This window comes from Alternaria infectoria, assembly GCF_024043175.1.
Source record: "Alternaria infectoria strain BMP 0036 chromosome Unknown scaffold_6, whole genome shotgun sequence".
NCBI classification, from domain to species: Eukaryota; Fungi; Ascomycota; class Dothideomycetes; order Pleosporales; family Pleosporaceae; genus Alternaria; species Alternaria infectoria.
The window spans coordinates 282,966-306,982 of record NW_026250695.1 but is presented as its reverse complement, the minus strand read 5'-3'; the positions used below and the strand labels follow the sequence as shown (position 1 = coordinate 306,982).

The 24,017-nt window shown below is 52.5% G+C and overlaps 10 protein-coding genes across 10 annotated transcripts; 3 read left to right on the top strand and 7 right to left on the bottom strand.

The window, feature by feature from the left end:
- Nucleotides 1-546: 546 nt before the first annotated feature.
- Nucleotides 547-1,616, bottom strand: J4E92_004402 (uncharacterized protein; the record flags this gene model as incomplete). The annotated part of the gene is made up of 2 exons (XM_051495792.1): nt 547-1,251; nt 1,302-1,616. The coding sequence occupies 2 exons, from the start codon at nt 1,614-1,616 to the stop codon at nt 547-549; spliced, it is 1,020 nt and encodes a 339-aa protein (XP_051353632.1).
- A 514-nt stretch (nt 1,617-2,130) lies between these two features.
- On the bottom strand, nt 2,131-6,073 carry J4E92_004401 (uncharacterized protein; the record flags this gene model as incomplete). The annotated part of the gene is made up of 4 exons (XM_051495791.1): nt 2,131-2,762; nt 2,889-4,884; nt 4,937-5,131; nt 5,183-6,073. The coding sequence occupies 4 exons, from the start codon at nt 6,071-6,073 to the stop codon at nt 2,131-2,133; spliced, it is 3,714 nt and encodes a 1,237-aa protein (XP_051353631.1).
- Nucleotides 6,074-6,724: 651 nt separating this feature from the next.
- On the bottom strand, nt 6,725-9,141 carry EGC1 (endo-1,4-beta-glucanase; the record flags this gene model as incomplete). The annotated part of the gene is made up of 4 exons (XM_051495790.1): nt 6,725-7,357; nt 7,405-7,723; nt 7,774-8,705; nt 8,758-9,141. The coding sequence occupies 4 exons, from the start codon at nt 9,139-9,141 to the stop codon at nt 6,725-6,727; spliced, it is 2,268 nt and encodes a 755-aa protein (XP_051353630.1).
- Nucleotides 9,142-9,545: 404 nt separating this feature from the next.
- On the top strand, nt 9,546-11,126 carry J4E92_004399 (uncharacterized protein; the record flags this gene model as incomplete). The annotated part of the gene is made up of 1 exon (XM_051495789.1): nt 9,546-11,126. The coding sequence occupies one exon, from the start codon at nt 9,546-9,548 to the stop codon at nt 11,124-11,126; it is 1,581 nt and encodes a 526-aa protein (XP_051353629.1).
- Nucleotides 11,127-11,519: 393 nt separating this feature from the next.
- On the bottom strand, nt 11,520-12,565 carry J4E92_004398 (uncharacterized protein; the record flags this gene model as incomplete). Its single annotated transcript, XM_051495788.1, has 2 exons — nt 11,520-12,207; nt 12,561-12,565. The coding sequence occupies 2 exons, from the start codon at nt 12,563-12,565 to the stop codon at nt 11,520-11,522; spliced, it is 693 nt and encodes a 230-aa protein (XP_051353628.1).
- Nucleotides 12,566-12,741: 176 nt separating this feature from the next.
- On the bottom strand, nt 12,742-13,879 carry J4E92_004397 (uncharacterized protein; the record flags this gene model as incomplete). Its single annotated transcript, XM_051495787.1, has 3 exons — nt 12,742-13,477; nt 13,669-13,776; nt 13,827-13,879. The coding sequence occupies 3 exons, from the start codon at nt 13,877-13,879 to the stop codon at nt 12,742-12,744; spliced, it is 897 nt and encodes a 298-aa protein (XP_051353627.1).
- A 534-nt stretch (nt 13,880-14,413) lies between these two features.
- Nucleotides 14,414-15,226, top strand: J4E92_004396 (uncharacterized protein; the record flags this gene model as incomplete). Its single annotated transcript, XM_051495786.1, has 1 exon — nt 14,414-15,226. One exon carries the CDS (start codon nt 14,414-14,416, stop codon nt 15,224-15,226), a length of 813 nt encoding a protein of 270 aa, XP_051353626.1.
- Nucleotides 15,227-16,826: 1,600 nt separating this feature from the next.
- J4E92_004395 (uncharacterized protein) lies at nt 16,827-17,813 on the bottom strand (the record flags this gene model as incomplete). The annotated part of the gene is made up of 1 exon (XM_051495785.1): nt 16,827-17,813. The coding sequence occupies one exon, from the start codon at nt 17,811-17,813 to the stop codon at nt 16,827-16,829; it is 987 nt and encodes a 328-aa protein (XP_051353625.1).
- Nucleotides 17,814-18,269: 456 nt separating this feature from the next.
- On the top strand, nt 18,270-21,040 carry J4E92_004394 (uncharacterized protein; the record flags this gene model as incomplete). The annotated part of the gene is made up of 3 exons (XM_051495784.1): nt 18,270-18,415; nt 18,468-20,013; nt 20,069-21,040. The coding sequence occupies 3 exons, from the start codon at nt 18,270-18,272 to the stop codon at nt 21,038-21,040; spliced, it is 2,664 nt and encodes an 887-aa protein (XP_051353624.1).
- Nucleotides 21,041-21,457: 417 nt separating this feature from the next.
- On the bottom strand, nt 21,458-22,949 carry J4E92_004393 (uncharacterized protein; the record flags this gene model as incomplete). The annotated part of the gene is made up of 2 exons (XM_051495783.1): nt 21,458-22,797; nt 22,847-22,949. The coding sequence occupies 2 exons, from the start codon at nt 22,947-22,949 to the stop codon at nt 21,458-21,460; spliced, it is 1,443 nt and encodes a 480-aa protein (XP_051353623.1).
- Between the last annotated feature and the right edge of the window lie 1,068 nt (nt 22,950-24,017).

The following is a 24,017-nucleotide window of genomic DNA, read 5'->3' as shown; positions in this document are numbered from 1 at the left end:
CGGCATCTGGTTAGCGACTGCTTTCCTATTCGCGCCCAGCGGTTACTAGCTCAGGTATTGCTGTGAGCTTACTTTCGGAATATAGATGTCCATCTTGAACGACGGTGTTACCTCGAAAGGCTGGCTCACCAGACGTGTGAGTGATAAGCTTTATTGGCACTCCGAAGTCGCGCGAATTGAGGCAAAAGAGTAGACAATGTGAGGCAGGAAGCTACAGGTCGCTGCGAGCTCGCTGACTGGGGAAGTGGGGATGGCGCTAAGGGGATTGGGCAAGACGCGTTCTCACGTGCGCGTTGCGGGGTTACCTTTCACCTTTGAATCTGAACCACAGCAGACCGCTGATAACAGGCACGTAATTGTACTGTGCTGCTTAGTCAAAACTGCAACCATTGTGGATGTGAGAGAATTCGGCTCTGCTGCCTAGTCCTGTACGACAGTCGCGTAAAAAGGCCCGCATGCGGCGTGTCACCATGCGACAGGTCGCTCTGGAGGAGGGTTTACCAAGACACATCTCTCCCACAAAAGGCAACGATCATCCCACGCTATTCACGACTCATACAACGCAGCCATCCGCATCTGTACGTATCCCCACGCGGTTACAGGCTCGTACTTCTTCGGCTTCTCTTCATCCCAACAACCTGGCAACGCATCGATAACTGTATCCATATTTGGTGTCGCGAACACAGGGATTGAGTAGCGATCTGGTACTACTATCTCCCTGTCGTTCCGTTTGCCGTCTTCAGTGACCTTTTGAAGGACCGGAGGTAGGCCAACACGATGCACACTGCTTGTCCAACGATCGTTGCTCCATCTCGCCATGAGATCTCCGATATTGACCAACACAGTGTCCTCGATGGGCTCTGCAGCACGGAAAGTACCTGGGTTCGCAGGTTCCTGTACTTCAAGTCCTCCAACGTTGTCCTGGAATAGCAAAGTGAGCGTGCCAAAGTCGGAATGCGCGTTGATCCTGCTGCGCTCATTGTTGCGTAGCTGTTCGGCGTCGATGGAGGGGTAGTGAAGAAGCCGGAGTTGGAAGAGCGACTGCGAATGGGTTGGAGAGAGGCCTGGTGCTGGAACGTTGAGAGCAATGGAGAGAGCGTCGAGGATGCTGTGGATTAGACTGGCGCACTCGACAAAGTACTTCTCCATGAATGCGCGAAAGCCCGGAAGCTTATCTTCTGGAAGCCAGATATTTGGCTGAGCCTCATCTTTCACGTTGCCAGACTCGAAGGACTCTTTATAATCAGGCGTCTGCCTCTCATTAGCTTAGACCATGGAGAGCGAAGATGAATGCAACTAACCTCCCTCAGCTTGTTCAGCTCATTAATATCATAAACCCCTTGACTAACCTTCTCCACTCCAGGCGCCGAGTATCCACGATGATGACTGCCACCCGGCGGATGCGGAGCCAGCATCTTGGTCTCAAGCGGTAGATCGAAGAACTTCTTTGACCAAGCAAAGCACTCCTCCACCAGCTCCTTCCTCACGCCATGGTTCTTTAGGTAGACAAAGCCCATACTATGGAATGCATCGTCGATCTCCTTGGCGATCTTCTCCTGATCCTCTGCTTTACCGTGCAGGTACGCGCCGAAGTCGACGATAGGTATGCCGCTCATCTCGTCGATGGCAAGGATTAGAAAGTGAGAAGTGGTTGTGACGGAGAAATGAACAGAGAAAGAGGCAGGTGCTGACTCGCGGGTTGCTTCTATTTTGGGTAGATAGGTAGGAACGGCAAGCACGCAGTAGTACAGCGGCGGGGTCAGGTCATCGGCACTGCGGGGTACGTTCAGTTGTCGCGAGATGCAATGAACGAATCAGCGTGCATCAGCGCAATGCGTCTTAATTGTGAGGCGTTTCTCGATACATGCTTCTGCTATAGGATGCATAGAGTGACACTGCGGCGAAGACTGTTGCCAAGCACGTGATGCTTCCTCGAAGCCATCATCAAGAACAGGCCAACACCAACCTTAAAATGCTATGCATACCACTTTTCCCATGCCCTACCCTTCGTCCTAGAATGCTTTGGTGATCCACCCGCCTCATAACCATGCTACCATACCCGATGCCCATTGGTACCACCGCAAGTCCTTTCGTCATCAAGAATCATACACGCCCGCTTCCCATGGAAGTTTACGACTCTCCGAACATGTCTGCCACACCTGCCAATCCGGGGCTGGTACCTCGGACTATAGTCGGCTGTTGATCCACACTCATGTACTGCTCCATCATGACAGTCCTGGTCTTGGTCTTCGTCGATCTCTGTATTTTGCCTTGCTCGTGAATACTGACACCCTTGATGCTACTCATGAGATCTAGTACGATGCTGCGCTGCATACGTTCGTCCGACCTGTTCGCTCCACGGAGCTTTGCAAGACGGCGGTCGACGCGATACTGGTCACCCATGCCGGGTAGAGACAAGATGATCGAGCGCGGTATCTCCTCGTCCAGGTGAATGATGCCGGCGATGAGTGAGGCGAGCTCTTTCTGGCAGTCCACAAAGTATGGCTCATGGAGGGACGTAATGGCCGATTTGAGGATGTCATTGCAGAAGTAGTCCCGAATGGGCGACTTCTCCTTGAACCGTGGGAGCAGGGTGCGCAATACGCGGACCATGGTGACAACGGACCTCGTATCGCGATAACGTATTGTTGAGTTGCAGAAGAGGAGGATAGGCTCGAGGACGGCAGGCGTTGAGAGAATGAAGTCGCACATGGGCGGTGCGTTGGCTTCTTTTCGACTGTGTTCATCGTGACGGGCAAATTCTGTGACCAGGTCAGCTTTTAGTCATCAAACACGATTAGGAGACTCGGTACTAGAACCGATACCCCAACGCAGATAGAAGTCGCGAAAGGAAGACCACCAAGCACGATAAGTAATAGACGACTTACCCTGTCTCGAATCGAGCAGGACAGCGACAAGCGAAACCGCAGCATATGTGAGCTGTCGTAGTATGCTCTCAGTCTTCATCTCGTCCGTCAAGTTGTCGTTCTGCCCCGAATCCGCCACCTGTCGGGCAACCTCGTTCCATTCTCCGGAGATTTTTCGATCCAGCTCTCTGAATAGCCCCTGTATCATGGGTGGCAGGAAATGTGGTCGTAGACGCGCTGGGCAACCTTCAATGAGATGGGTGGATACGGTTAGTAAGACAGATAGATGATGCGCAGTCAGAGCGCCTGCGTGGCCAAACAGGGCTTGACTCAACGGGCCTGGCAGATCTTCTATCCCATAGAAGAAGTCTCGAAATCGCGTTAACGAGTATAGGATGTAGTACGAGCTCTCCCTAATCTGCCTTACAGTGCCTCGTACCGTCGATGCAAAACCCTCAAACGTCGACTTGGAGCCACTAACTCTTGCAAAGAAGTCGTCTCGGCTCTCTGTCGATATGCCCGCTTGCCAGAACCGATCAGTCAGTACTCTCCGAATAACCTGCTGTAGCTCTACTGGCAAGTGTGACCAGTTGGCGTCGATATCGTTGAATGCTTGTGCATGGCTCACGAGCTGGAGAAGGTTTGGGAGCAGCACTGGTATGGCCTCTGCCCAGAGTAGCGCAGCAGTCTCGTACGCAGCAGTGCCATCGCGAAGCTTTTCCGTCGATGCTGCCAGTAATGTCTTAGTAAGTCGTAGTGGCAGTTGTTGAGAACGGTCAAGAATTGAGGCCTGCAACGCCTGGCCATCACTAGGCAACTGTTGGTCAGACCAGTCCTGAATGCCGCGGAAGTTGTTCGCAGACAGAAACTCGGGTAATTGGCCCATTCCCAATACGCCACAGAAGGACTGGAATGAAGAGATGGCTTGGGTGAACTCATCGTTGCGCCAAGCATCCTCGACACGGTTGAGCATCTGTCTCATGCGCTCCTCTTGCGTGGCGCGCTCTAATGTTGTACATCTATGTATGATGATGAAAAGGAAAGCGGAGTACGCCATACGTTGGCGTTCGTCAGTCGTTGGATCATTAATCATCTCATTGACCTTGGCCTCTAGTTGCTCGTAGACGTTCATAAAGTCGTCAGCGAATTTCATCGCTAGTTTCTGCATCTCAAGACTGCATATGCGCTCGAGGTCTTTCACAGCATCGGAGTACTGTGGATAGTTCGTGTCATCGGCTAGCCGTACTGTAAGCATATACTCCAAGAAGGTAAGAGCGAATCCTGGGCGGTCGCCAAGGGCTTTTGTTGAGAGAGTTGCCATCAAAGATATTATCTTTCTTGCAACTTCAGGATCTTCGAAATGCGCTTGCAGGATTTGCCTGCCCCACTGCTCGAGCGAGTCTTCCAGGGTATTCCGCGTCCGCTCATCATCTTGCGCGTTCTCGCCTTGCCCTTGCTGCCACTTCATGTACCCCTTGAGTGCAGCTTCGATGACAGTGACCTGCGCATCGACCTGAAGGACTTGTGGAGAGTTCTTTGTGAAGTTTTGGCGCTGGAAAGCAGGCTGATCATGGTACAGGTTCTGGAGCATGTTCGTCGCCTGAGCAAGGATATGCGCCATTGCTTCTACTGGTGTCTTGCGAACCAGGACTTCGATCACGTCTGCGCAGAAGCGCCGATAGTTGCCTAGAAAAGCATGACGTTCTGGTACTGTATCAATGTCTTCGTTGAGAAATTGTAACGTAACGTCTTCGGTATCTTCGGGTAACGATTCGTATCGAATGAGTCGGGCGCAGCACGTCTCAAGTAGCCCGCCAACCATGGAGTTGACGACATCAGAGTCTCGCACGATGCTAGATCGTAACAGCTTGGTCCAACAATGGAGAACAGGTATGGAGACGACGAGACTCGGGTTGCGCATGATATCGTATAGGAAACCGAATATGCCGGTTAGGTCGCTGCCATCTGGTATCGATTGGGGCTTTTGCTCGATGAATAGTCCGAGGCTGTTGGCCAACTGTCATCATTAGCACGGTGTGACAAGCCTGAAGGATAAGAAAGGGCCTTACTTCTGAGAGTCTCTTGCAGAGCATGTATTTCTGATCATCTATGTCATTCACATCCATATCCGTGAGCGTCCAGTTGTATACTTCTCGCAGGAGTGAAACACTGCCAGGTGTGAACATGGGGCATACAAGCTCCACAAACTCGTCGTCGTGCAGGTGGGTTCGGTTGTAGATCGCTTGGAGGGTCTCGACGGCGGCCTGTTCGTGTTAGCAGCTGTCCATGTGAGTGGATGTAAAGAGTCGACCTACAATCTGCATCTCTACGGCAGGGGTAGCCAGCGCCTTGCAGACGGCCTCGATGACCTGTGTTGCAGCGATAGCCTTGGGCATGATCCACGGCATGGCCGCCTTGAGGGCCTGCATAGACTTGATAGCGCTTGTCTTAACAGCTTCCTGGTTCTGGTAGTCCTGCCCCAAGCACCATCCCAAGTTGTCGCATAGTCTCTTCAGCCATCCTTCGTCTCCACACCGCACATCCAGACTCTTCTCGCGTGTAGGAAGCTGGTCTTGTATGACGGCAAGCGGTGTGAAAATCTCGACGCAGGCGCGACCCAGGTCGCTACCTCGAAGGCCTGCCGTAGGGTCTTCGCGATTGAAGACTTCCTCAGAAAGCGTTTCCAGGACGTATAGCACGACAGCCTGGTGGTGCAAAGAACTTGTCCAGAGCGAGACCAACAGTTCGTCCATATTCAGCCACTCGGCGCCCCAACTGCGCTTCGCAATTTCAGTCCATAGCTGCGCGACCTTGTTCCTGAGGAATGCCGCATCGTCTTCGGACACGTTTTGGGCGAGCTCGATCGCATAGCCTCGTAACGCTGTGCCTTGGTCCTCGGTGAAGTCTTCCCAGCTGTATTTTATCGAGTGCTCCAGCATAGTGAGGCCATAGTAGCGGAGGGGCGCGGGTTGCGAGCGGTCGAGTGCGAGCGTGTGACCATGTGAGGGCGCTTCCGGGTGCCGTTTCGCTTGCTCGAGGTATTCGGTTGCCTGTCGGCGGGTATCATTCGTGGACGAGGTTGCGTATATGGCCTGCAGCGCTTCTAATATCTGTGAGAGGTCTGAGTCTCCGCTGCCGTTGGACTGTCGGTGTTGCGCTCCACCGCCGCCATTCGTTTGCGGGGCCTGGTCTGCCCCAACGTTCATCGTGCAGAGGGCGTCTCTAGCCTCGGTATATAAAGACGTGAGGTCAGGTGAGTCTAGCGCGAACTGCACGGGGATATTGTAGCAATGTCGTGTGCGTGGTGTTCTGGATTTCGAAGATTCGGGCGGAAGTTGCTGAAAGCGGAAGACGTAGAGGGCAAGGATCGTGGGTAAGGAAGCTTTGGCGCCCGGTGTCTGGGACAGACCAGAGAAGATGGCGGTGTAGCGAGTAAGCCCAGATTCATTGACTCACAGGCCGGGACGTGGTACGCTTTATTTCGAGGGTCCAGCAAGGCAGTCGAGGCCTCTATTCACGTCGCACGTTCCACAGACGCGTTTTGCAGGCTGCAGTCCCAAAGGCACGTCACGTCGACGCGATGTCAGCTGCTTTGCCGCCAGAACTAGGCTCGTCGCTTCCGAACTAGTCTATATCCAATATATGTATCGCTATATACAAATCATAAGTCTATCGTAAATGCTCCCCGAACACCTTGACAAGTATAAAAAGTCGCCCAACGCTCATGTTTGCCCAAATGAATCATATGCACAAGAACTGCTGACTGCGTGACCTGAGCATCGCATGATATTGCATCACCGTGCATCGATTGGTCAAACCCCACCACACCAAACCCCGACATCATCAACTTTGCGACATTACATGACAGCGCAAGTCTGCTTTTGGCACTGCTGGAGATATCCCTCGTCTTCTTCCGTGCCTAACGCGCTTCCCGCCTTTCGCACGACGCCTTTGACAGTCATGACCTGGTCACCTTCCGCGTGCCACCACCGCAGCGTCTGCTGCAGCGCGCCATCGGTCTCCTCGGATGTGATGGTCCACTTGCCACCGCTAACCTCGACATTGGTTTGTCCTGACGGAAAGTGGAACTCGGGCAGGTAGCAGACAGTAGGGAAGTCTTCCGATGTCGAGCTTGGCGCAGAAAGGGCAAGCTTGAATGTGCAGTTCTTGAGGTCGAACCCGTACGACGAAATGTCTCCATGGACGGCAACGGGGGTGGGGCGGATGAAGGCCTCTGCTGCTCGCAGACCCCGAACGTCGTCGTCATCTTTCTTTGAGCTCATTCGTTCTGCGGTGATGGTCTTCTGCAGGTTGGAAGGGTTAATGCTAAGGGTGTCGGTCGACTGTGCTCTCGAGAACGTGGGCGAATTTTTGTCTAGCGACGCACGGGAGTCGGCTGGCGAGAAGGGGCCTGCAGGAACCGCCTTGTCGTCTACTGAGTAGATGGAGAGATCCTCTCCGTTCCAAAGGTCGCCCCAGTAATGGCAGTTCTGGTCTTTGTCAGCCGTGTCCAATTCTAGACAGAATGGAAACATACATTTGCTACATAGGTCCACAGGGCGAAGCCGTTAGCTTTACTGTCTTCAAGCGCGAAGTGATTGGCATCCAAGGCAGCTATCTGGCTGCTGTAGTTACCTGTCTTGTACGCATACTTGTCGTCCATATCGTATGGGATACCGATCTCGGTGAAGATACAGGGGTGAACACCCGTGTACTCTGTACCTTCGTCTCGGATCGCCTTGAGCTGGTGGGAGAAGCAGTTTCTGATGGCATTCTCGCCAATCTTTATGGCGAACGCTGGCGTGAGATACTTTCCTCGCAACACACCGAATACGTCGACATTCCATACGCGGTTCCTATGTGACATTAGACGAGATGAGATAAGAATCAGTATTCTGGAACATACCACTTCTTTGTGATCAGAGTGATGCCATCGTAGAAATGGGGCGAGAAGATCATGTTGGGATCATCGTCTTCTGTGCCCTTGACCTTTGGCGGTATCTCCAACACTGGCGGCTGGAAGAACATCAAAGAATCCGGGAATATGGACTTGACCATCTTGCTGTACGCCCGGTAGTGCGGCAGCCAGTAGTGGTTTGTGAAGTACTCGTAGTCAATCTTGGCCCCATTTTTGGGATCAATTCCGAAGTAGTCCTTCTTCAAGACCGTGTCAGTCGCTGGGTCCCAGACACCGTGTTGCGCCCACAAGCATTCGCCCAACTTCCACCCTGGGTCGCGTTTCCAGCCGTATTTGGTGTCGTCGTAATCTTTCGATAGCCATGCCATAGTGCCCTCGGGATCCACTAATGCCGAGCCACTCTTGTATGGTCCCAGCCCGCCAAATTCCCAAGTCGATATCTCGCAAGCTCTACCCGATCCGGTAAGTATCGCCTGCCAAGCCGTCGGCGAGGTGCCCTTCTGGAGTTTTTGTTCGCTCGGGATCTGGGTAATATCTTGGTAGCTGATGAGGCCTCTGTTGGGCTCATTCATGCTTTCCCACCCAACGATCGGGTCGTGCCACAGGTCGCCTGCTTGGTGTATCCGCTTCGCTAGATGCTCGCATGCCCCGATGTAGTGATCTTGAAGATAGTCCTGGATATTCTTTCCGTCTATGATGGCCTTGGGCGCGAAGTCCCTACCACCAAAGAACAGTGTCCACATGACCTGACATACTAATCGTGTGTAGTTGGTGGTCCAGATCATCTTAGGGAAAGTGGCAGGGTCGGGGTATGTGTTGTGCACGAGGGCGGCTTCGGTGACGGCGAAGTTCTCGGGGTCCAGCCCGCAAGCATAGAGAGTCCACATGGGCGCGCCAGAACCTCCAGAGAATCGTGACCACTATGTGATGCATTAGAGAAGGAGTAAATGAATCTATTGGAATGCTACCTACGACATCCTGGTGAGGATCCATGAAGATGTAGAACCCATATTCTTTCGCCTTTCGTAGGAGAGCGATGGTGTGGTCTATCCACTCCTCGTCGTACTTGCCCGGGCCCGCGTGCTCTATGGCTTCCCACGTGAAGACATAGCGGATGGTGTTGTAACCCCAACTACGTAATCGCGAGAAGTGTGTCGCGGAGTCTTCTAGCGAAAAGGGTCGGTTGACAAAGGAGACATTGTCGCCGTCGAAGAAGTTGTCTGGAATGTGTGACGGCTGATCTGGCTTCGCAGGAAACTTGGCGTCGGCTGCACAGTTGATACCGTGCAGGGTGACTTCGCGGTTCTGGGGGTCTCGGAATATGCGTCCGTCGATACGCAGCCGAATGGGAGACATTACCGGTGGCAGGCGTGTGGACGGTTACGAGGAGAGTGAATGGGAGGAACAGGAAAAGGTGCGCAAGGCGGGTGCGAAGAGGAGCTATGAGGTATGCGCCTGTCTAGTCCTGATGGCGTAGCGGCGGCGTTCACGGGCATGCATCTGGGCATGTCGTAATCCATGCCTGCCCGCATTAGCGTTCTGGGGGTCGCGGGGGTCAGTGCGTCCCGGCTATCATGCGGCTGGTCGCTGAGGACAAGTTGCAATTGTTCGACAGTGAAAGGCCAGATAAAGACACGACCCGCTCTTTCCATGAACTGACCGTCGCACCTGCCGTTGCTTCTCTGCGCGGACTATACTCCTGCTTGCTCAACATCCAACCTACCGTCACTCATTCATAGCACGCTCAACCGCATCCCGCCATGATACTCCGACTATCCTCTCTTGCCCTCGGGCTCCTCCCGCTCGCCAGCGCACTCTCCGCCTCGGACATACCCACGGATACTCCCGTGTCGCAGCTTATCAAGGACGCCAGCGTCCAACTCGCGACCGGCAACACCCAAGACGCCCTTCTCTACTTCGACATCGCCATCACCCGCGACCCGCGCAACTACCTCACCTACTTCAGGCGCGGCGCCGCTTACCTGCAAATCGGCCGAACGGCGCAGGCCCAACATGACTTCGACAAGGTGCTGGAACTGAAGCCTGGCTTCGAGGGCGCATTAGTGCAGAGGGCCAAGATCAGAGCCAGAAAGGCCGACTGGGCGGCAGCGCGCAAAGACTACGAGGCTGCCGGCAAGACCGATGCCATCGCGGAGCTGGAAGAAGCGCAGGGCGCTGCCATCATGGCACAGGAGGCGGCAGAGAAGCGCGACTGGGACGCGTGTATCTCGAATGCTGGAACTGCCATCTTAGTTGCGGGAGGCGCATACGACATCCGCAAGACAAGAGCGAGGTGTCGCTTCGAGAAGGGCGAGGTCGCCGAGGGCATCAGCGACCTGCAGCATCTCCTCCAGATCAACAAAGGCGATATCCAACCCCATCTCCAGAGCTCCGCCATGGCCTTCTACTCCCTGGGCGAAACCGACAAGGGGCTCAAGCACATCGCACAATGTCTTCAGTCAGACCCAGACTCGAAGGTCTGCATGAAACTGCGAAGAAGAGAGAAGACCCTCGACAAGGACATCCAAAAGTTGCGCAAGTTCTTCGAGAAGCGCCAGTTCGCCACCGCCTCGAAACTCCTCATCGACCGCGGTGAGGAGGACCCGGGTCTGTTGAAAGAGGTCAAGCAAGACTTCAAGGACTACACCGAACAGGGCTACATCTACGCCAACTCACCCCAAGGTCTCTATCAGACCCTCGTAGAGATGACCTGCGAAGCCTACGTCGAGATGAACAACCTAAAGAAGGGCACACCGTACTGTACCGAAGCCCTACAGCTCAACCCCGACTCCTTACACGCCCTCCTTCACAAGGCTCAATTCCAGCTTGATGCCGACGAATTCGAAGACTGCGTCCGGACCCTAGAGCACGCGAAAGAGCACCACCAGAACCAGAAGCTCGACGAGCTACACCACAAAGCGCAGACACTGCTCAAGCGGTCGAAGACAAAGGACTACTACAAGGTGCTCGGTGTAACGCGCGACGCAGACGAGCGCGAGATCAAGAAGGCATACCGCAAGCTGACCAAGATGTACCACCCCGACAAGGCCTCGGCCAACAACATGACACCCGAGGATGCGCAGAAGAAGATGTCCCAAGTCAACGAAGCCTACGAAGTCCTCTCCGACCCCGAGCTCAAGGAACGTTTCGATCGCGGTGACGACCCCAACAGCAACGAGCAGCAACAAGGCAATCCGTTCCAAGGCTCACCCTTCGGAGGCCAACAATTCATGTTCAGACAAGGTGGAGGTGGTGGCTTCCCTGGTGGCGGCGGTAGCTTCAAGTTCCAGCAGGGCGGCGGCGGATTTCCGGGTGGTTTCCCCGGCGGTTTTGGCTTCTAGACTATTGCTATTGCTTACTTATATGACTTGGAGTTTGGGAGCATACACAGTGGGTCAGTCATTCACATGGGTAGAAGATTCTGGCGTTTTCCACTGTATGATATCGTTGCTTCGGCTGTATTGAGAAATGAATTATGGTAGCTAGTAAGTGAGAAGATACCTCTTTCCCGCTATTCTTTTGCCCTTCTCGTCCTTGAGTCATTTCGAGCAGTCTTCTCTCTTTTACTGCCGTTTCTGTTCAATCTCCATGCCGTGGCCACTACGAACAGGCTCATTTCCTTTGAGTTGTCCTCAAGCAGACTGTACCGTGGAGGTATTCGCTGCGCTGTGCCTTGTCGAAAGTCAACGCATAGCGCAACGGATACCTCCAGGCTGTAGTGTAAGGCGTGCACCTTACTTGGTCTCGTATGATTTAGGTTTCGCAATCCATGGTCTTGGGACGAAGCCGTCGGGCGCGCCTCGCTGCTCAATGAGCTTGCGGACCAGGTCGTTGACGAATTCGGAGCAGGTATGCTTGATCAGGTCGTCAAGACCGAGCCATGATGGTGACGCACTGAAGACCCAAAAGTCTACCAGCAACCGTCGGACGGGTGAGCCGGTGGGAGTACCAGCGTAGATGATCTGTACCGAGGTGTTTCCAGGGTGCCTGCCGTTGGTTCGGTTGCGTCGGATTATAGCGGCGACGACGCTGTTCTGCAATGTAACGTCCAAAATCCGTTCTCCCAGGACGTAGAGTCTTGCGAGGTATATATAGCACGCCTCGTTATCAAGATGCGTGATCTTGCCTGTGTACAACCATCCGCAATATCCTTCGAAGACGACTAGATCCACGTCAGACATGTCGATGGGCTTCGTAGCATCTGTGCGCCATTCTGATTTCAACGCGTTCTTGAAGAACCCGGAGCTCTTGCTCAAGGCGGTGGCATGAACATGTAACAGCGTCTCCGGGTCGCTGCCGACGTGAATAGGTACGATGTCGCCTCTCAAGTTGGGTGTCTCGAACTCATCTCCCGCCTCTACCAGAACGATCATGGCGGTAGCTGAAGTGGGCGCGGGGATCTTCACTATCGGCATGTTTGACCTGTCTGCTCATAAAGTCAGTCACGAAGAATATGAGTCGCTTCGAAGTTACTTGCAGCCACGACTTAAGCCGATGTCGAAAAGATGAGTTAGTGGACGAATGAGAGGTTGTTGAAGGTGCGCACTTGTGGAACTGAGTGAGAGAACATGTCTTCGATTTCGCGCTAACAATCTCTCACTCACCAACCTTGGAAGGTGCAGTCATACGCTTATAGAGCCAGGTAAGTGAGACCCCGACATTCTAATCCGTTGATCCATTTCTGACAGAACAGGCGGCTATGTAGGTGTACGATCTTGCTTCGCGCACGAATCGCACTTAATTCAGCTTTCCAGGTCAGGGGTTTGTACATTCACTTCATCGTTGGTTACATGAGCAGACATTCTTCGCGCAGAAGGTCGTCGCACCTTAGCATCAAAACCTACCCTGGAGGTATTCAACCTACTTTTTTGTTGCATTCAGTAGCCCAGAGGACTATGTATACTTTATAGTACATTATCACTTGTAGCGAGTTCTGGATACAAGAGATGTAGTCTCCTACATACCCCAGAATGCATCAAGTACGTCCACCTCCTCCTGGACGGAAGGGTCAGTCTTGTTGGAAGTCTCATCCTCGCTGGCTGATCCATCCTCGCTGGCTGATCCATCCTCGCTGGGTGACCCATGCTCGCTGGAAGATTCTTCCTCGCTGGAAAGCTCTTCCTCGCTAGAAGGCTCCTCCTTGATGAAGGGCTCATCCATCAATGAAGGCTCTTCCTTGATGTGAATTTCATCCTCAACGTAAGGCTCATTCTTAACGAACGATTCCTCTCCATCGGAAGGCTCATCCTTGATGGAAGGCTCAGAGATCGCCTCGTCGACCCTGTCTTCTGGCATTTCGCTCTTGATCACGACACCCTTGTTGTAATAGGAATTTCGTTGCGAGATCCATGGCTTAGCTTGGGAAGCATCCGGCAGTCCTCGCCTGTCTAACAGTACCGGTAAGAGGTCATCCAGAAAGGCTTTGTTTTCTGGCGCTCGAAGTCTCGTCTTCGTTACCCAAGTGGAGTCCATATTGAAAGCCCACAGATCCACCAGGAGACGCCTTACAGGGGCTTTTCTCGGAGCGCCCTTGTAGATGATTCCGATAGCTTCCAGATCAGGTACTTTGTAGCGCAGGGGCCTTTGACTCAGTCGCGCAGTGATATGGCGGTAGATTATGGCGTCGACGACATCGTTCTGGAATGTGCGGTCGATCAACTTTTCTCCCAAGACGTACATCCGAGCAAGGTAACTGAATCCATTGTGATTGTCTAGTTTCGCGTCAAGGACTCGAGTATATAGCCATTGACAGTATATTTCGAAATCATGAGGCTTTTCGTCGGACAGATCGATGAACCTGCAGAGGTACACGTACGGAGTCAGTAAATGTCTCATATGTATGTATTTCGTAAAGCGAGATCTTACCTGTGAGATAAAATCGACTCGTGACTAATGGCTTTTCTGAAGTATTCGGAGTTGCTGCTGATGAGATCCTTGTGTACGTCGACGATTTGGAGGCCGACTTTGACTGCGATGGTCTCGCCCGAGACACTAAAGACGTTAGATGCCTGTTGTTTGAGGAGACATGGGTGTCGATTCACTTCGGTAGCTTGATGGTAAATGCAGCTGTTTCAAATGAGTCTGGGGAAGCCATCTTGCTGTAGGCTTCCCGCTCCTTGTTAGTAGGCAACAGCAATGAAGTGGTCAGTTAAGCAGGTCAGTGGTTCGCAATGTATTGGTTCGAAAGTGAACCCAAATCGCGACAGAACAGGCATAAAGCACGGACGCTGCAGCCTAAGCCGATCCTCAACGGTACGTAGTGAAAGTGAGTGTGAATTCTTTTCAAAGAGGAAAGCGCGCCTTTCTCCAAGATCGCCCACGGTGGAAGCACTGACGTTTTTGGTACGATAGGCAAGACGTCAATTGTCGTAGTATAGCAATGAGGATTTTCCGTGGACTACACGCACGACTAGATATGTATGCTCTGGCGCTGGACGTTACACTAGAGGCTACCTAGGTAATCGGATTAGAACAAGCTGTGTTGATGTGCAGGATCCAAACTCGACCCGCGGGCCCTTGCAACAGTATTACCCATGAATTCTTCCGCCCTCGGCACCTATAACTCCAGTATCCCACCCTCTTTCAGCAATACGCTTCGTCAGCCCTCTCAACATCTCGATCCTTTAGAATGTCCGTTTCAGTCTCGCCACTGTCTCCACTTCTGCGCCTTCCTCGCGAACTGCGCGATCAAATATACACTTACACCTTCCACAATTCGGAGCCCTTTCTGAAAAATCGAGCTGCAATCACGACATCAAGCAAGATCGCGCTCTTCCACGACCTCCCAGCTTTGTGTCAAACCAACCGCCAGATATTTAACGAAGCCACGCCAATTTTCCTTGCTCAGAACCTGTTTTCGTGGAATGATCATGAGTCGAAGCAGCTCCTAGACCTGTATTCTCATCTACCTGAAGATGCAGCATCCAAGTGCGTCAAGCATATCTCAATATGCAACTGGACGGAGCAAGGCACTCCCGCGCACCTGGAACTAATTTCCAAATTCACTCAGCTCGAATCCATCAATATTGTCTTCAGTTTCCCCAGCATTGAAGATGGCGTGCGCATGGAGAGGTTCGATTACACCAACGAGCAAGAGTGTTATTTGGAGACTGGCTTGCACTACGATCTTCCCGAAGGACGCAGCCTCGAGAAAGAGAAGGCGAGTCTTGCGCAAGATGTGGAGACTTTTGTCGCGCAGTATGGTCTCGATCGCATCATCAATATGCCCAAGCTCGACAGCATGCAGTTCCAATTCGCAACGAATCAGGGTGAAGAGGATGCTTTTGGCGGCAACCAGGAGTATAGGCATCGCTTGTGCAACCCGTTGTGGAGGTGGGCGACGAAAAAGATGGAGGAGAAATGGGGAGCTGACAAGTTTTTCGTCACGACTACGATGCCGGAGGACTATCATCATGTGAACAGGCCGTATGTCGGGTGGTGAGCTTACTTGGACCCCAAGGTCCGCGAAACCAATCGCACTCCGCGTCGTAAAAGTACTGGATATCTCACCTCTCTTTACGAATTCAAACTTCTTGCAGCTGCTTGTCATACCCGTCTGAGTTGGGCTCGACGGCTGCACTCCACTCGGCGCCTTCGAGGACCTATGTATATGAAAGGCAAGTGGCGATTGCTAAGGTCAAATTGTGACAACAGTGTATGATTGTAATCTTTGAGTTATTGACAGCGGCCTGCTCCAAGACCTATTAGAACCGCTCATGGAAGCCCTGGCCCTGATCTCGAGGTACCTTCCCGACTATAGAGTATCTATAGGCATCTCCGGTGTGATTGTAATAGCTCTTAGTCGGAAGTGTCCATCAATTCATCCTTCGCATTCTCAGTCTCTTTCCCGTTGTTCTGTTCCGCCCTCAAACGGTACTGTTCAGGAGCAACCACCCACGGACTAAGTTTCCGATTGATAGGATGTTTCGTACAAGAACGAATGAAGCCTCTCACCAAGTCGTCCACGAACTCCACGCTGGTTTCCTCTACAAGGCTTCCCGTAATATTCCAGTCTTCATCGCAACCGTATACAAACATATCAACCATAAGTCGGCGTGCTGGAGAGCTTGCACTACTGGTACCCGAATAGATGATGTTGATAGCGTCTTCTGGAGGAAAGGAGTCCCTTTCTATTGCATGGTCGATCATAGCGGAAAGAACAGCGTTCTGGAAGGTCTCGTCAACGAGTCTTCCGCCTAAAACGTACAAACGAGCAAGTTGGATGTGTCTACCCACAAGAGGCCGAGTGACAGCGACCTTTCTGCTGTAGAGCCAATTGACGTAAGATTCAAAATCTTCTGGTTCTTCGTCCGCCAGGTCAATTTGTTTCTTTGCGTTGGCGCGCCATCTTCGCTTCATGGCGTTTTTGAAGAAATCAGATGTCGCCGTCAGTGTACCGATGTGGATGTGGAACTTCTTTCTGCCCACTTTGATAGGCATTGGCACGCCTGAGACACTAGGAGAAGTCAGTAGGGCCCAATTCATTATAAGTAATGGTTGCTCACTCTGGAGATGGCGCAGTTGTGTCGTCGTTAACATGGCTCCGGGTTTTCGCGCGTAGTGACATAATGTACACAGGCGAAGTATGGTTGAATAGCTTGATAAGGTCGGTTCGATGGTGATGATAGTGGGGTTGAGAGTGAGGAGCGGATCTTCCGGGTCGTTAATAAGGAGCTTCCACACAGAGGGTGAATCTCAGGGTAGCATTTGCTGACAAAGTGACAACCTGAGCGCGGCGCTTGCCCAAAGAGAATACTGCGTGAAATGAAAAATCAATTCCCCGAATGTCTTGGTCTCAATACCATTGAAAACTACGAAACTCCCCCTGTTTGGGTACATGTGCTTCCACAGATCGTCTTCACTTTTCGGTGTGAATTACAAACGAGATTTCGGTTTTTCGCTGTACCTCATAGTGACCAACAGCGCTCCGAAAGAGACTGCAATCAGTGTAATTCTTACTATTACAGAGAAGGTAAATACAATGTTGACATGGCTAATGGTACACAATATACCAAAGGCATCCACGGGTATCAAGAAATCAATCAGTCTGCCTCTCCGAAGTCGCTATGTCCCGTTTCGGCTGCGTGCTGCATCGCGCCCCGTTCTCCTGCCCCTTTCCAACCGCATGTGTTGCACTTGAGATCAAATTTCTGTGTATCGGTGTAATAGTGGGCTTTCTTCAGCTGCCCGCAGAGTTCCCTCGCAGCTTCAAGAATCACATCGTCCGCCGCATCGAATATCTTAACATCTTGCGAAGGATCTTGTGTAGACGCACCCTGGGGCACGAAGGCGATCGTATCGTAATGGATACCAGAATACACCACGATACAGCGCCGCGGTCTGCCCTCGTTGAATCGGTCCACCCGGTTGTCCTGAACATTGACACTGGCGATCTCGATGTCAAACTCTTGGGAAAGGATGCTGAGTTCTATGCCACCACCCCAAGAGTCGGCGTACGATATCCATTTGCAATACTCATCTGGTGAGCGTTGCAGGATCGCCTCGTTGTACTGTTGCGGGTCTCTTTGAATAGCTTGCGCAACCATCGATCGAAGCTCGGTCATGGAATCGAGAGAATCGGTCAGAACGGCGCTACCAACAGCTCGAAACATGCAGGAGTTGTCGTCAGGCATAACTCGAAGGACCATGGTGCCACCGCGGTCAGGTACGGGAACTTCGGGCGTTTCCTTGAGCGCTGAGTTCTGCTTCCGTTGAAGCGACAGCGGCGCCGCCTGTGATGTGGTTGCCTGTAGTTCTTGCTCCTGCTTCCGTTCACTCGGGTCGCCCGTGGCTTGTGCAATGACTATGATGGATGCGCCGTTCAGCTTGAGATCGATATCCTTCAGCAACGTCGACATGCCGTATAGGGAAGGGTCGAGCGGTTGAGGCGGGTGGTTCCATTTCAGCTCGAAGAGTGGTAGTTCTGTCTTCTCGCTGATAGAGGACAGAAGGTCCGAGACGGCGGCGTTGTCGTCGAGTGATAGTGTGTGGGTGCCATTCGGCGCGCGTAACCGGATGCGAATCGGCATGCTTTGATGGGTCGGCTGGAGAGATGGAGGCATATACGTGTACGGAGGGATACAGGTGAGGGAGCTTCGAAGGCGTGGCGCGTGATGACAGTTGACTGGTGGGGCGACTTAGCGGTGGAGAGCTGCGCTGGTATTAGGGAAGCTGCGATGAGTGAGTTGGTATGAAGAGAGGTAAATCTTCACGAATGCGCAAATATGAGGAGAGCTTTGTTAGGAAGAAAGGATCGTTTGTCAGCTACGGGAGAAGGCTACAAAGACGACAGTTTGCACGGATCGGGTGACATGGCTGGCGTACGTGAAGGTTCCCGAATCATGGAGGAGGCCGGCCGTCCCCGGGGATCGGCGAATCTTACCTCCGTCCGGCGTCGCGACTTCCAGCATCCAGGACGCGACACGCCAACACCTAGCGCAAGAAGGATACCGGAACACGACAGCATCGAGTCGACTATCGCAGACATGGCGACCGGACGCGCCCCAAGCTCGACACCGGTGCCCACGACCGAGACGGCTGAGTCCGCCGGCGCAACGTCTACCGTCACGGCGCCAGAATGGGAGGCCATGGCCAACCTCCTCAAGAATGTATACGACTACAGGATTGACGAGTAAGTTTCGATTCTACATGCGCCATGCCGTCCCCAGCTGATCAACGTGCAGTGGAACATACGACCCTACCAAGCTCTTCCAGCGCAAAGTGAACAAGCGCGCCGTGCCCGACTATTACGATATCATCAAGGAGCCCATGGCCCTGAGTACGATAAAGGCCAAGATTGCGCAGCGAGAATACAAGAACTTTTCCGAGTTCGTACGCGACCTGGCGCTCATTCCCCACAATGCGCAGGTGTACAACAGGCAGGACTCGCAGGCATATGTCGATGCGCTCGAAGTAAAGAAGGTCATCGAACGCGAGCTGAAGAGGCTAGTCGACGACAAGATCGTCCCTGAGACAGTCGCCACCCTGCCGTTCTTGGGAGAGATTCCCGAACAAGACCCGCTGTTACCAGAGGAGGAAGAAGAGGAAGAGGAAGATGACGATGAGGAAGAACTCGAAGTGGACGAGGAAGAGGATGAGGACGAAGAAGATGAGGGCAAGCGCAAGAGGCGCCGCGGACCGCGTTCCACAGCAGCTATCACCAAGCGTGAAGGCGGTTCAAGAGCAGCAAAGGAAGACGCCAAGGCCGACGATCCAGAATCGCGGAAGAAGCGCGGACGACCGCCGCGGGTCGACACTCCTATGGAAGCGCGAATTAAGACCATTATGAAGGCAATCAGGAAACCTCGGAACCAACTCAACAAGCTCATGGTGAGCGCATTCGAGCGCGTCCCGGACAAGACGGTCATGCCCGAGTATCACTCTGAGATCAAGAATCCAATGGCCATGGACATCCTCAAGCGCAAGCTGAAGCGAAAGAAGTACAACTCCGTTGATCACTTCATGGTCGATGTAGAGCTCATGTTCGAAAACGCAAAGCAGTACAACGAAGAGGACAGCCAGATCTACAAGGACGCCGTGCATCTCCAAAAGGAGTCGCGCAAGGTTGCAAAGGCCGAGAAGGAGAAGCCGGATACCGAATACGTCATGGAAGAAGGTCGCATCCCTATGCCCAGCGGCATCGTTCACAACGGAGAGCTGTGGAAGGTCGGCGATTGGGTGCACATTCAGAACGCGAACGACCTTACAAAGCCGATTGTTGCCCAGATCTACCGCACTTGGCAAGACGCGAACGGTGGACAATGGGTGAATGCCTGCTGGTACTACCGCCCGGAGCAGACCGTGCACCGTTTTGACCGACACTTTTTCGAGAACGAAGTTGTCAAGACTGGCCAATATCGAGATCACCGCATCGACGAGGTCGTGGACCGATGTTTCGTTATGTTCATCACCCGTTACAACAAGGGCCGTCCCCGCGACTTTCCTTCTGATAAAGAGATCTATGTCTGCGAGGCTCGATACAACGAAGAGAACCACAAGCTCAACAAGATCAAGACATGGGCCAGTTGCTTACCCGACGAAGTGCGAGACAAGGACTACGTAATGGATCTCTTCGATGCGCCTCGAAAGTTGAAGAAGGTGCCCAGTCCGATCGCGTACCTGCTCAAGGACGAGCAAAAGGAGGACGACGATCTTCCAAAGCCAGAGTGGGGAGCTGAGAATGCTCCCCCAAAGATTGGCGCCGTGCATCGTCGTCCGCGTGACCCCAAGGTAAGTGAAAATTGCTCTAGGCCACCATGAGACCCAAAGCTAACAGTTCTTGTAGGATTCACCACCTCCCGAGCCCACCCCACCGCCGCCTCCGACACCTCCACCAGCACCCGCTATGCCTACTCCAAGCTTACCCACGGCTTCGTCACATGGCTACGACTCCTCGAGGAACTATCCGATTGCGCAAGCGCCGACTCTGACGCCAATGCCTGCCCCTACACCGCAACAGCACCATGTCGCGCCAGCGTACACACCGACCCATGCGACACATTACCATACGCATTCTCAGTCGCCCGCCCCTCATATGCACCCGCAAGCACCGCAAGCACCTGCCTATCAACCTATCACACCACATGTGCCCTTTACACCCCAGCCAGCTGCGCCCATGCAGGGTTTCCAGACACCGCGGGCCGCGCCAGGCTACCAACAACCGTATCCACAGCAACTGCCGCTTAACTACAAGGCCCCGCAGCCTGTGGAAGTCTACGTCATGGCCGACCATGCAAACGCCAGTATACCGCTTGAGATCCGCGAGCAATTCCAGCGTGACGAAAAGGGCCGTATCTTGTTCTTCACCGCGCCGCCGCTCAACGTGGAACAGCCGCTGACTAAGGATGGACGCGCATTGGGACACTCTGCTCGTTATCTCGCTGCCAAGGCAAAGAAGGAAGCTTTGAAGGCTTCAAAGCGTAAAGCTGGCGAGGCCAATGTCGATGAGCGTGACCAGGCAGCGAAAAAAGCCAAGGCTGATGAGGAGGCAAAGTTCAAGAAAGCTGTCTCGGAACTCGGTACGAAAGCACTAAAGGCATTAGAGGACCAGCTCGCCATCGCTACGAAGACGGACTTGGAGGGTCTTTTCAATGGCCAAACTGAAGAAGGCATCTCCGCGGTTCTGGATCAGCTCACCACGGCGCAGAAGATGGCTGTGCAGCGCGAATTGGAGCGTGAGATACACATCAAGGAGCGCGAGGAAAGCAGGATGACAGCAGTCACCGGTATGACGGCGAGATTGGAGGAGAAGTACTAAGGTACTGTGTACGATCCATTGTATTTGTGATATCCAGTGTAAGGTTATAAAGAGACCACGGCGTTTTGATGCTTGATAGTGGTTCCGCCTCTACACGAGTCTATTCTGGGTATGCTTTGCTAAGCTCAATTGGAACTTTTTTCTGTCTGGGACCAGCGTAACCTTCATTTCTGCGTTTGCATGACGCTCTCTTACACAGCTCCCGTCCGTGTAAATTCTTCACTCACTTTCGTCATAACACAGGGGCCTGAATCTTTGAAGAGTGCATTGCTTTTATGTTGAGACTCCACTAATTGAGAAACCTGAGGAATTTCGAGCGCTCACTCATTATAGCACCCAGAACGGACACACCAATGAAGCCGGTATTCTACCTCCTTGAGTCTGAATACCTTGCTTACCCGTGGCGCATCATCTCTCTTAATACATGCTGGTTCTTTCAAGCCCGAAATCCATGCCCAACGTCGCTGCTTTAACAGCCCGAGTGTCATCTAGACTAAAACCCCAGCGGTCATCAAAGACCTCGGTTTCGTAGACCGCCCATAGATCAGTGCGCTCGAGATACTCTTTTCCGTGATCTCTTACCTTCTCAAGCAAGAAACGACATTTGCCATATCCGTGCATTGTCGCAACTGAAATTGCCGAGTCTCTGTTCCTCCCAACAACTCTGGGGTCCGCGCCGTGGCTGAGTAGAAACTTGACATCTTTTTCGTACCCATCATTTGCGGCCTCCCACAGGATATTGTTGCCATCCTTCGTGATACTGTTAATCGATGCACCTTTGTTGATGAAAAGGCGTGCAATATCGTATCGCCGTCTCTTCAAGGCATGCTGAAGTGGAGTCTTGTCCGAGCAGACTTTGTTGAGTTCCACGACACCATCTTCCAGTAGCATACTCCAGACCTTGATCCCACCTCTTCGGTATAGGCTCTCAAAGGATTGAGAATCAAGGCTGTAATACTTCTTGGTCCCTTTCTTGACGTGCGCCATAATCCCAGGGTTATTGACCTCCAAAACGCGGTACAGTAAAGCCGTGTTGTCGTACCTAGAGGCTTCGTTGACGAGCCAGTCGCCCAATTCGTCAGGCGCAAACATGGAAAAGAACTTGTTCTCTTCACGGATATCGAACAACATATTTCCCGCGACGTTCTTATGCAGACGTATTGCCGTACACAACGCTCTGCCGATCTTCTTGGCGGCATTCCGCATGTCCTTCCATGAGCCGGAGTCGCGCTTGCCCTTAACATTGTCCACGAGGTACTTGAGGATGCGCTCAAGCATATTGAACTGATCTGCTGCAATTGCGGCTTTGAGTGCACTTGGCAGAAGATCATGGCTTTGCTTGAGAAGCAGGGCTGGTGTAAGAGTCGGGTTTTTGAAAAGCTCAAGATCTCCTGAAGCGGCAGCAATAGCGGGCAACATATCTGCGAGCGGGACTGGCCATTTTTCTTTGTTGACAACATCAGTACCCTGGATATAGGCACGTAGGTATTTTGGCTCGACTGCCATGATGCTAACGCATATGATCATGGTCTGTCTAGATCGAAGTGTAGAATCAGGTTCGGAAGCCTTGACTATATCGCGGATGAAATGTATGACTTGGTTCCTCAGAGTCTCGGGACGCATAGCAGTCTCGTAGAGAACATCGCTACCATGTTGTTCGAATAGGCGAGTGGATAGTCGGTCATCCAGGAACTTGGCGAGATTCTTTGGGACAGCGGCCGCCACGATACGTTTCTTGATGATGTTTGCGAACGTTTCTGCTCGCTGTCAATATCTTCAAGCATTTGGCTCATTCGTTGGACTTACTGCAGATGAGTCGATATCGTAGAAGACTTCGCTGCTCGACGTCCTCTGCAACAGCCGCCAGGACTTCCTCGAAGATCTCCAAGGGCAGATCTAACAACGGCATGCCGGGCTATTCTCTTATGACTATCAGTTATCGAGGGATGTGCAAAGAGTTGCTCGGTGTTTGTTTTGTGAAAGATACTTGCTGAGGTGTCAATTAAGACAATAGCTTTAGTTAGCTGTGAAACGCCAGAGCAGTGGGTCAATCCGCCTTCACCTTCGGGTCTTGACTCTTACTTGATGATTCAGCCAGCAATCGCAACGATAGTACTAATGCCGCAGGTGAATACGTAGGTGAAGGTAGCTTTCCCGTCGGCGTGGTATCCGAATCCACCCGCTCTGTTCTACAGGATTAGCAAACCTAGAGAGACGTCTAGGTACAAATTGTGCTGCTCGCATGATCATGTCCTGACGATGATTTGTAGTCTCCTCGACATCGTGTGATATCATGGCAAACACCGACAGCACGTCAGCTGCTTATAGGCTAAACCTACTAATATGAGCGTATTCTTGTCAATGTGCATGCACGACGACCCGTATCACTTGCGAGATTCTTAAAACGTCACCACCTGCTTATTACCATTTTCCGCTTGCCAGTTCAATGGCGGGAGATAGTTCATACCTCATGTTTACACCTTCCAGGGAGGGTAACCAGCCATACAACCCAGAGTGAGTTGAGCAGAACTAGCTCGCATCGTTTACTGACCATCAATAGCCCCACCAGCGACACCATTACTGTGAAAGTGGGGATGCCAAATTTCAACGATGGAAAGGACATCTTTACTGTTCAGAAATCCGTCCTTTACAACGATGATCAGTTCCGCGGCGGGTGTTGGATCAATAACGATAGGACAGTACATCTCAGAGCGAACCCCGAAGACTTCAAGACCTACATGACATGGCTGTACACCCGCCGGCTGCCGGAGCATATTGCGGACCCAAAGCTGGATACCGAGTCGAACCTGAACTGGCTGCCGACTTCATATGGTCTCGCGCGTAAAGTTGGTGATCCACGTTACCAAGACCTTCTGATCAGTCGAATGATCGAGTGCGCGCGAAGGATCGAAAGCTTCCCAAATATATCGTTCGTCGCAAGGTTATATGACGTGACAGAGGGTCTTGCGCATACGCC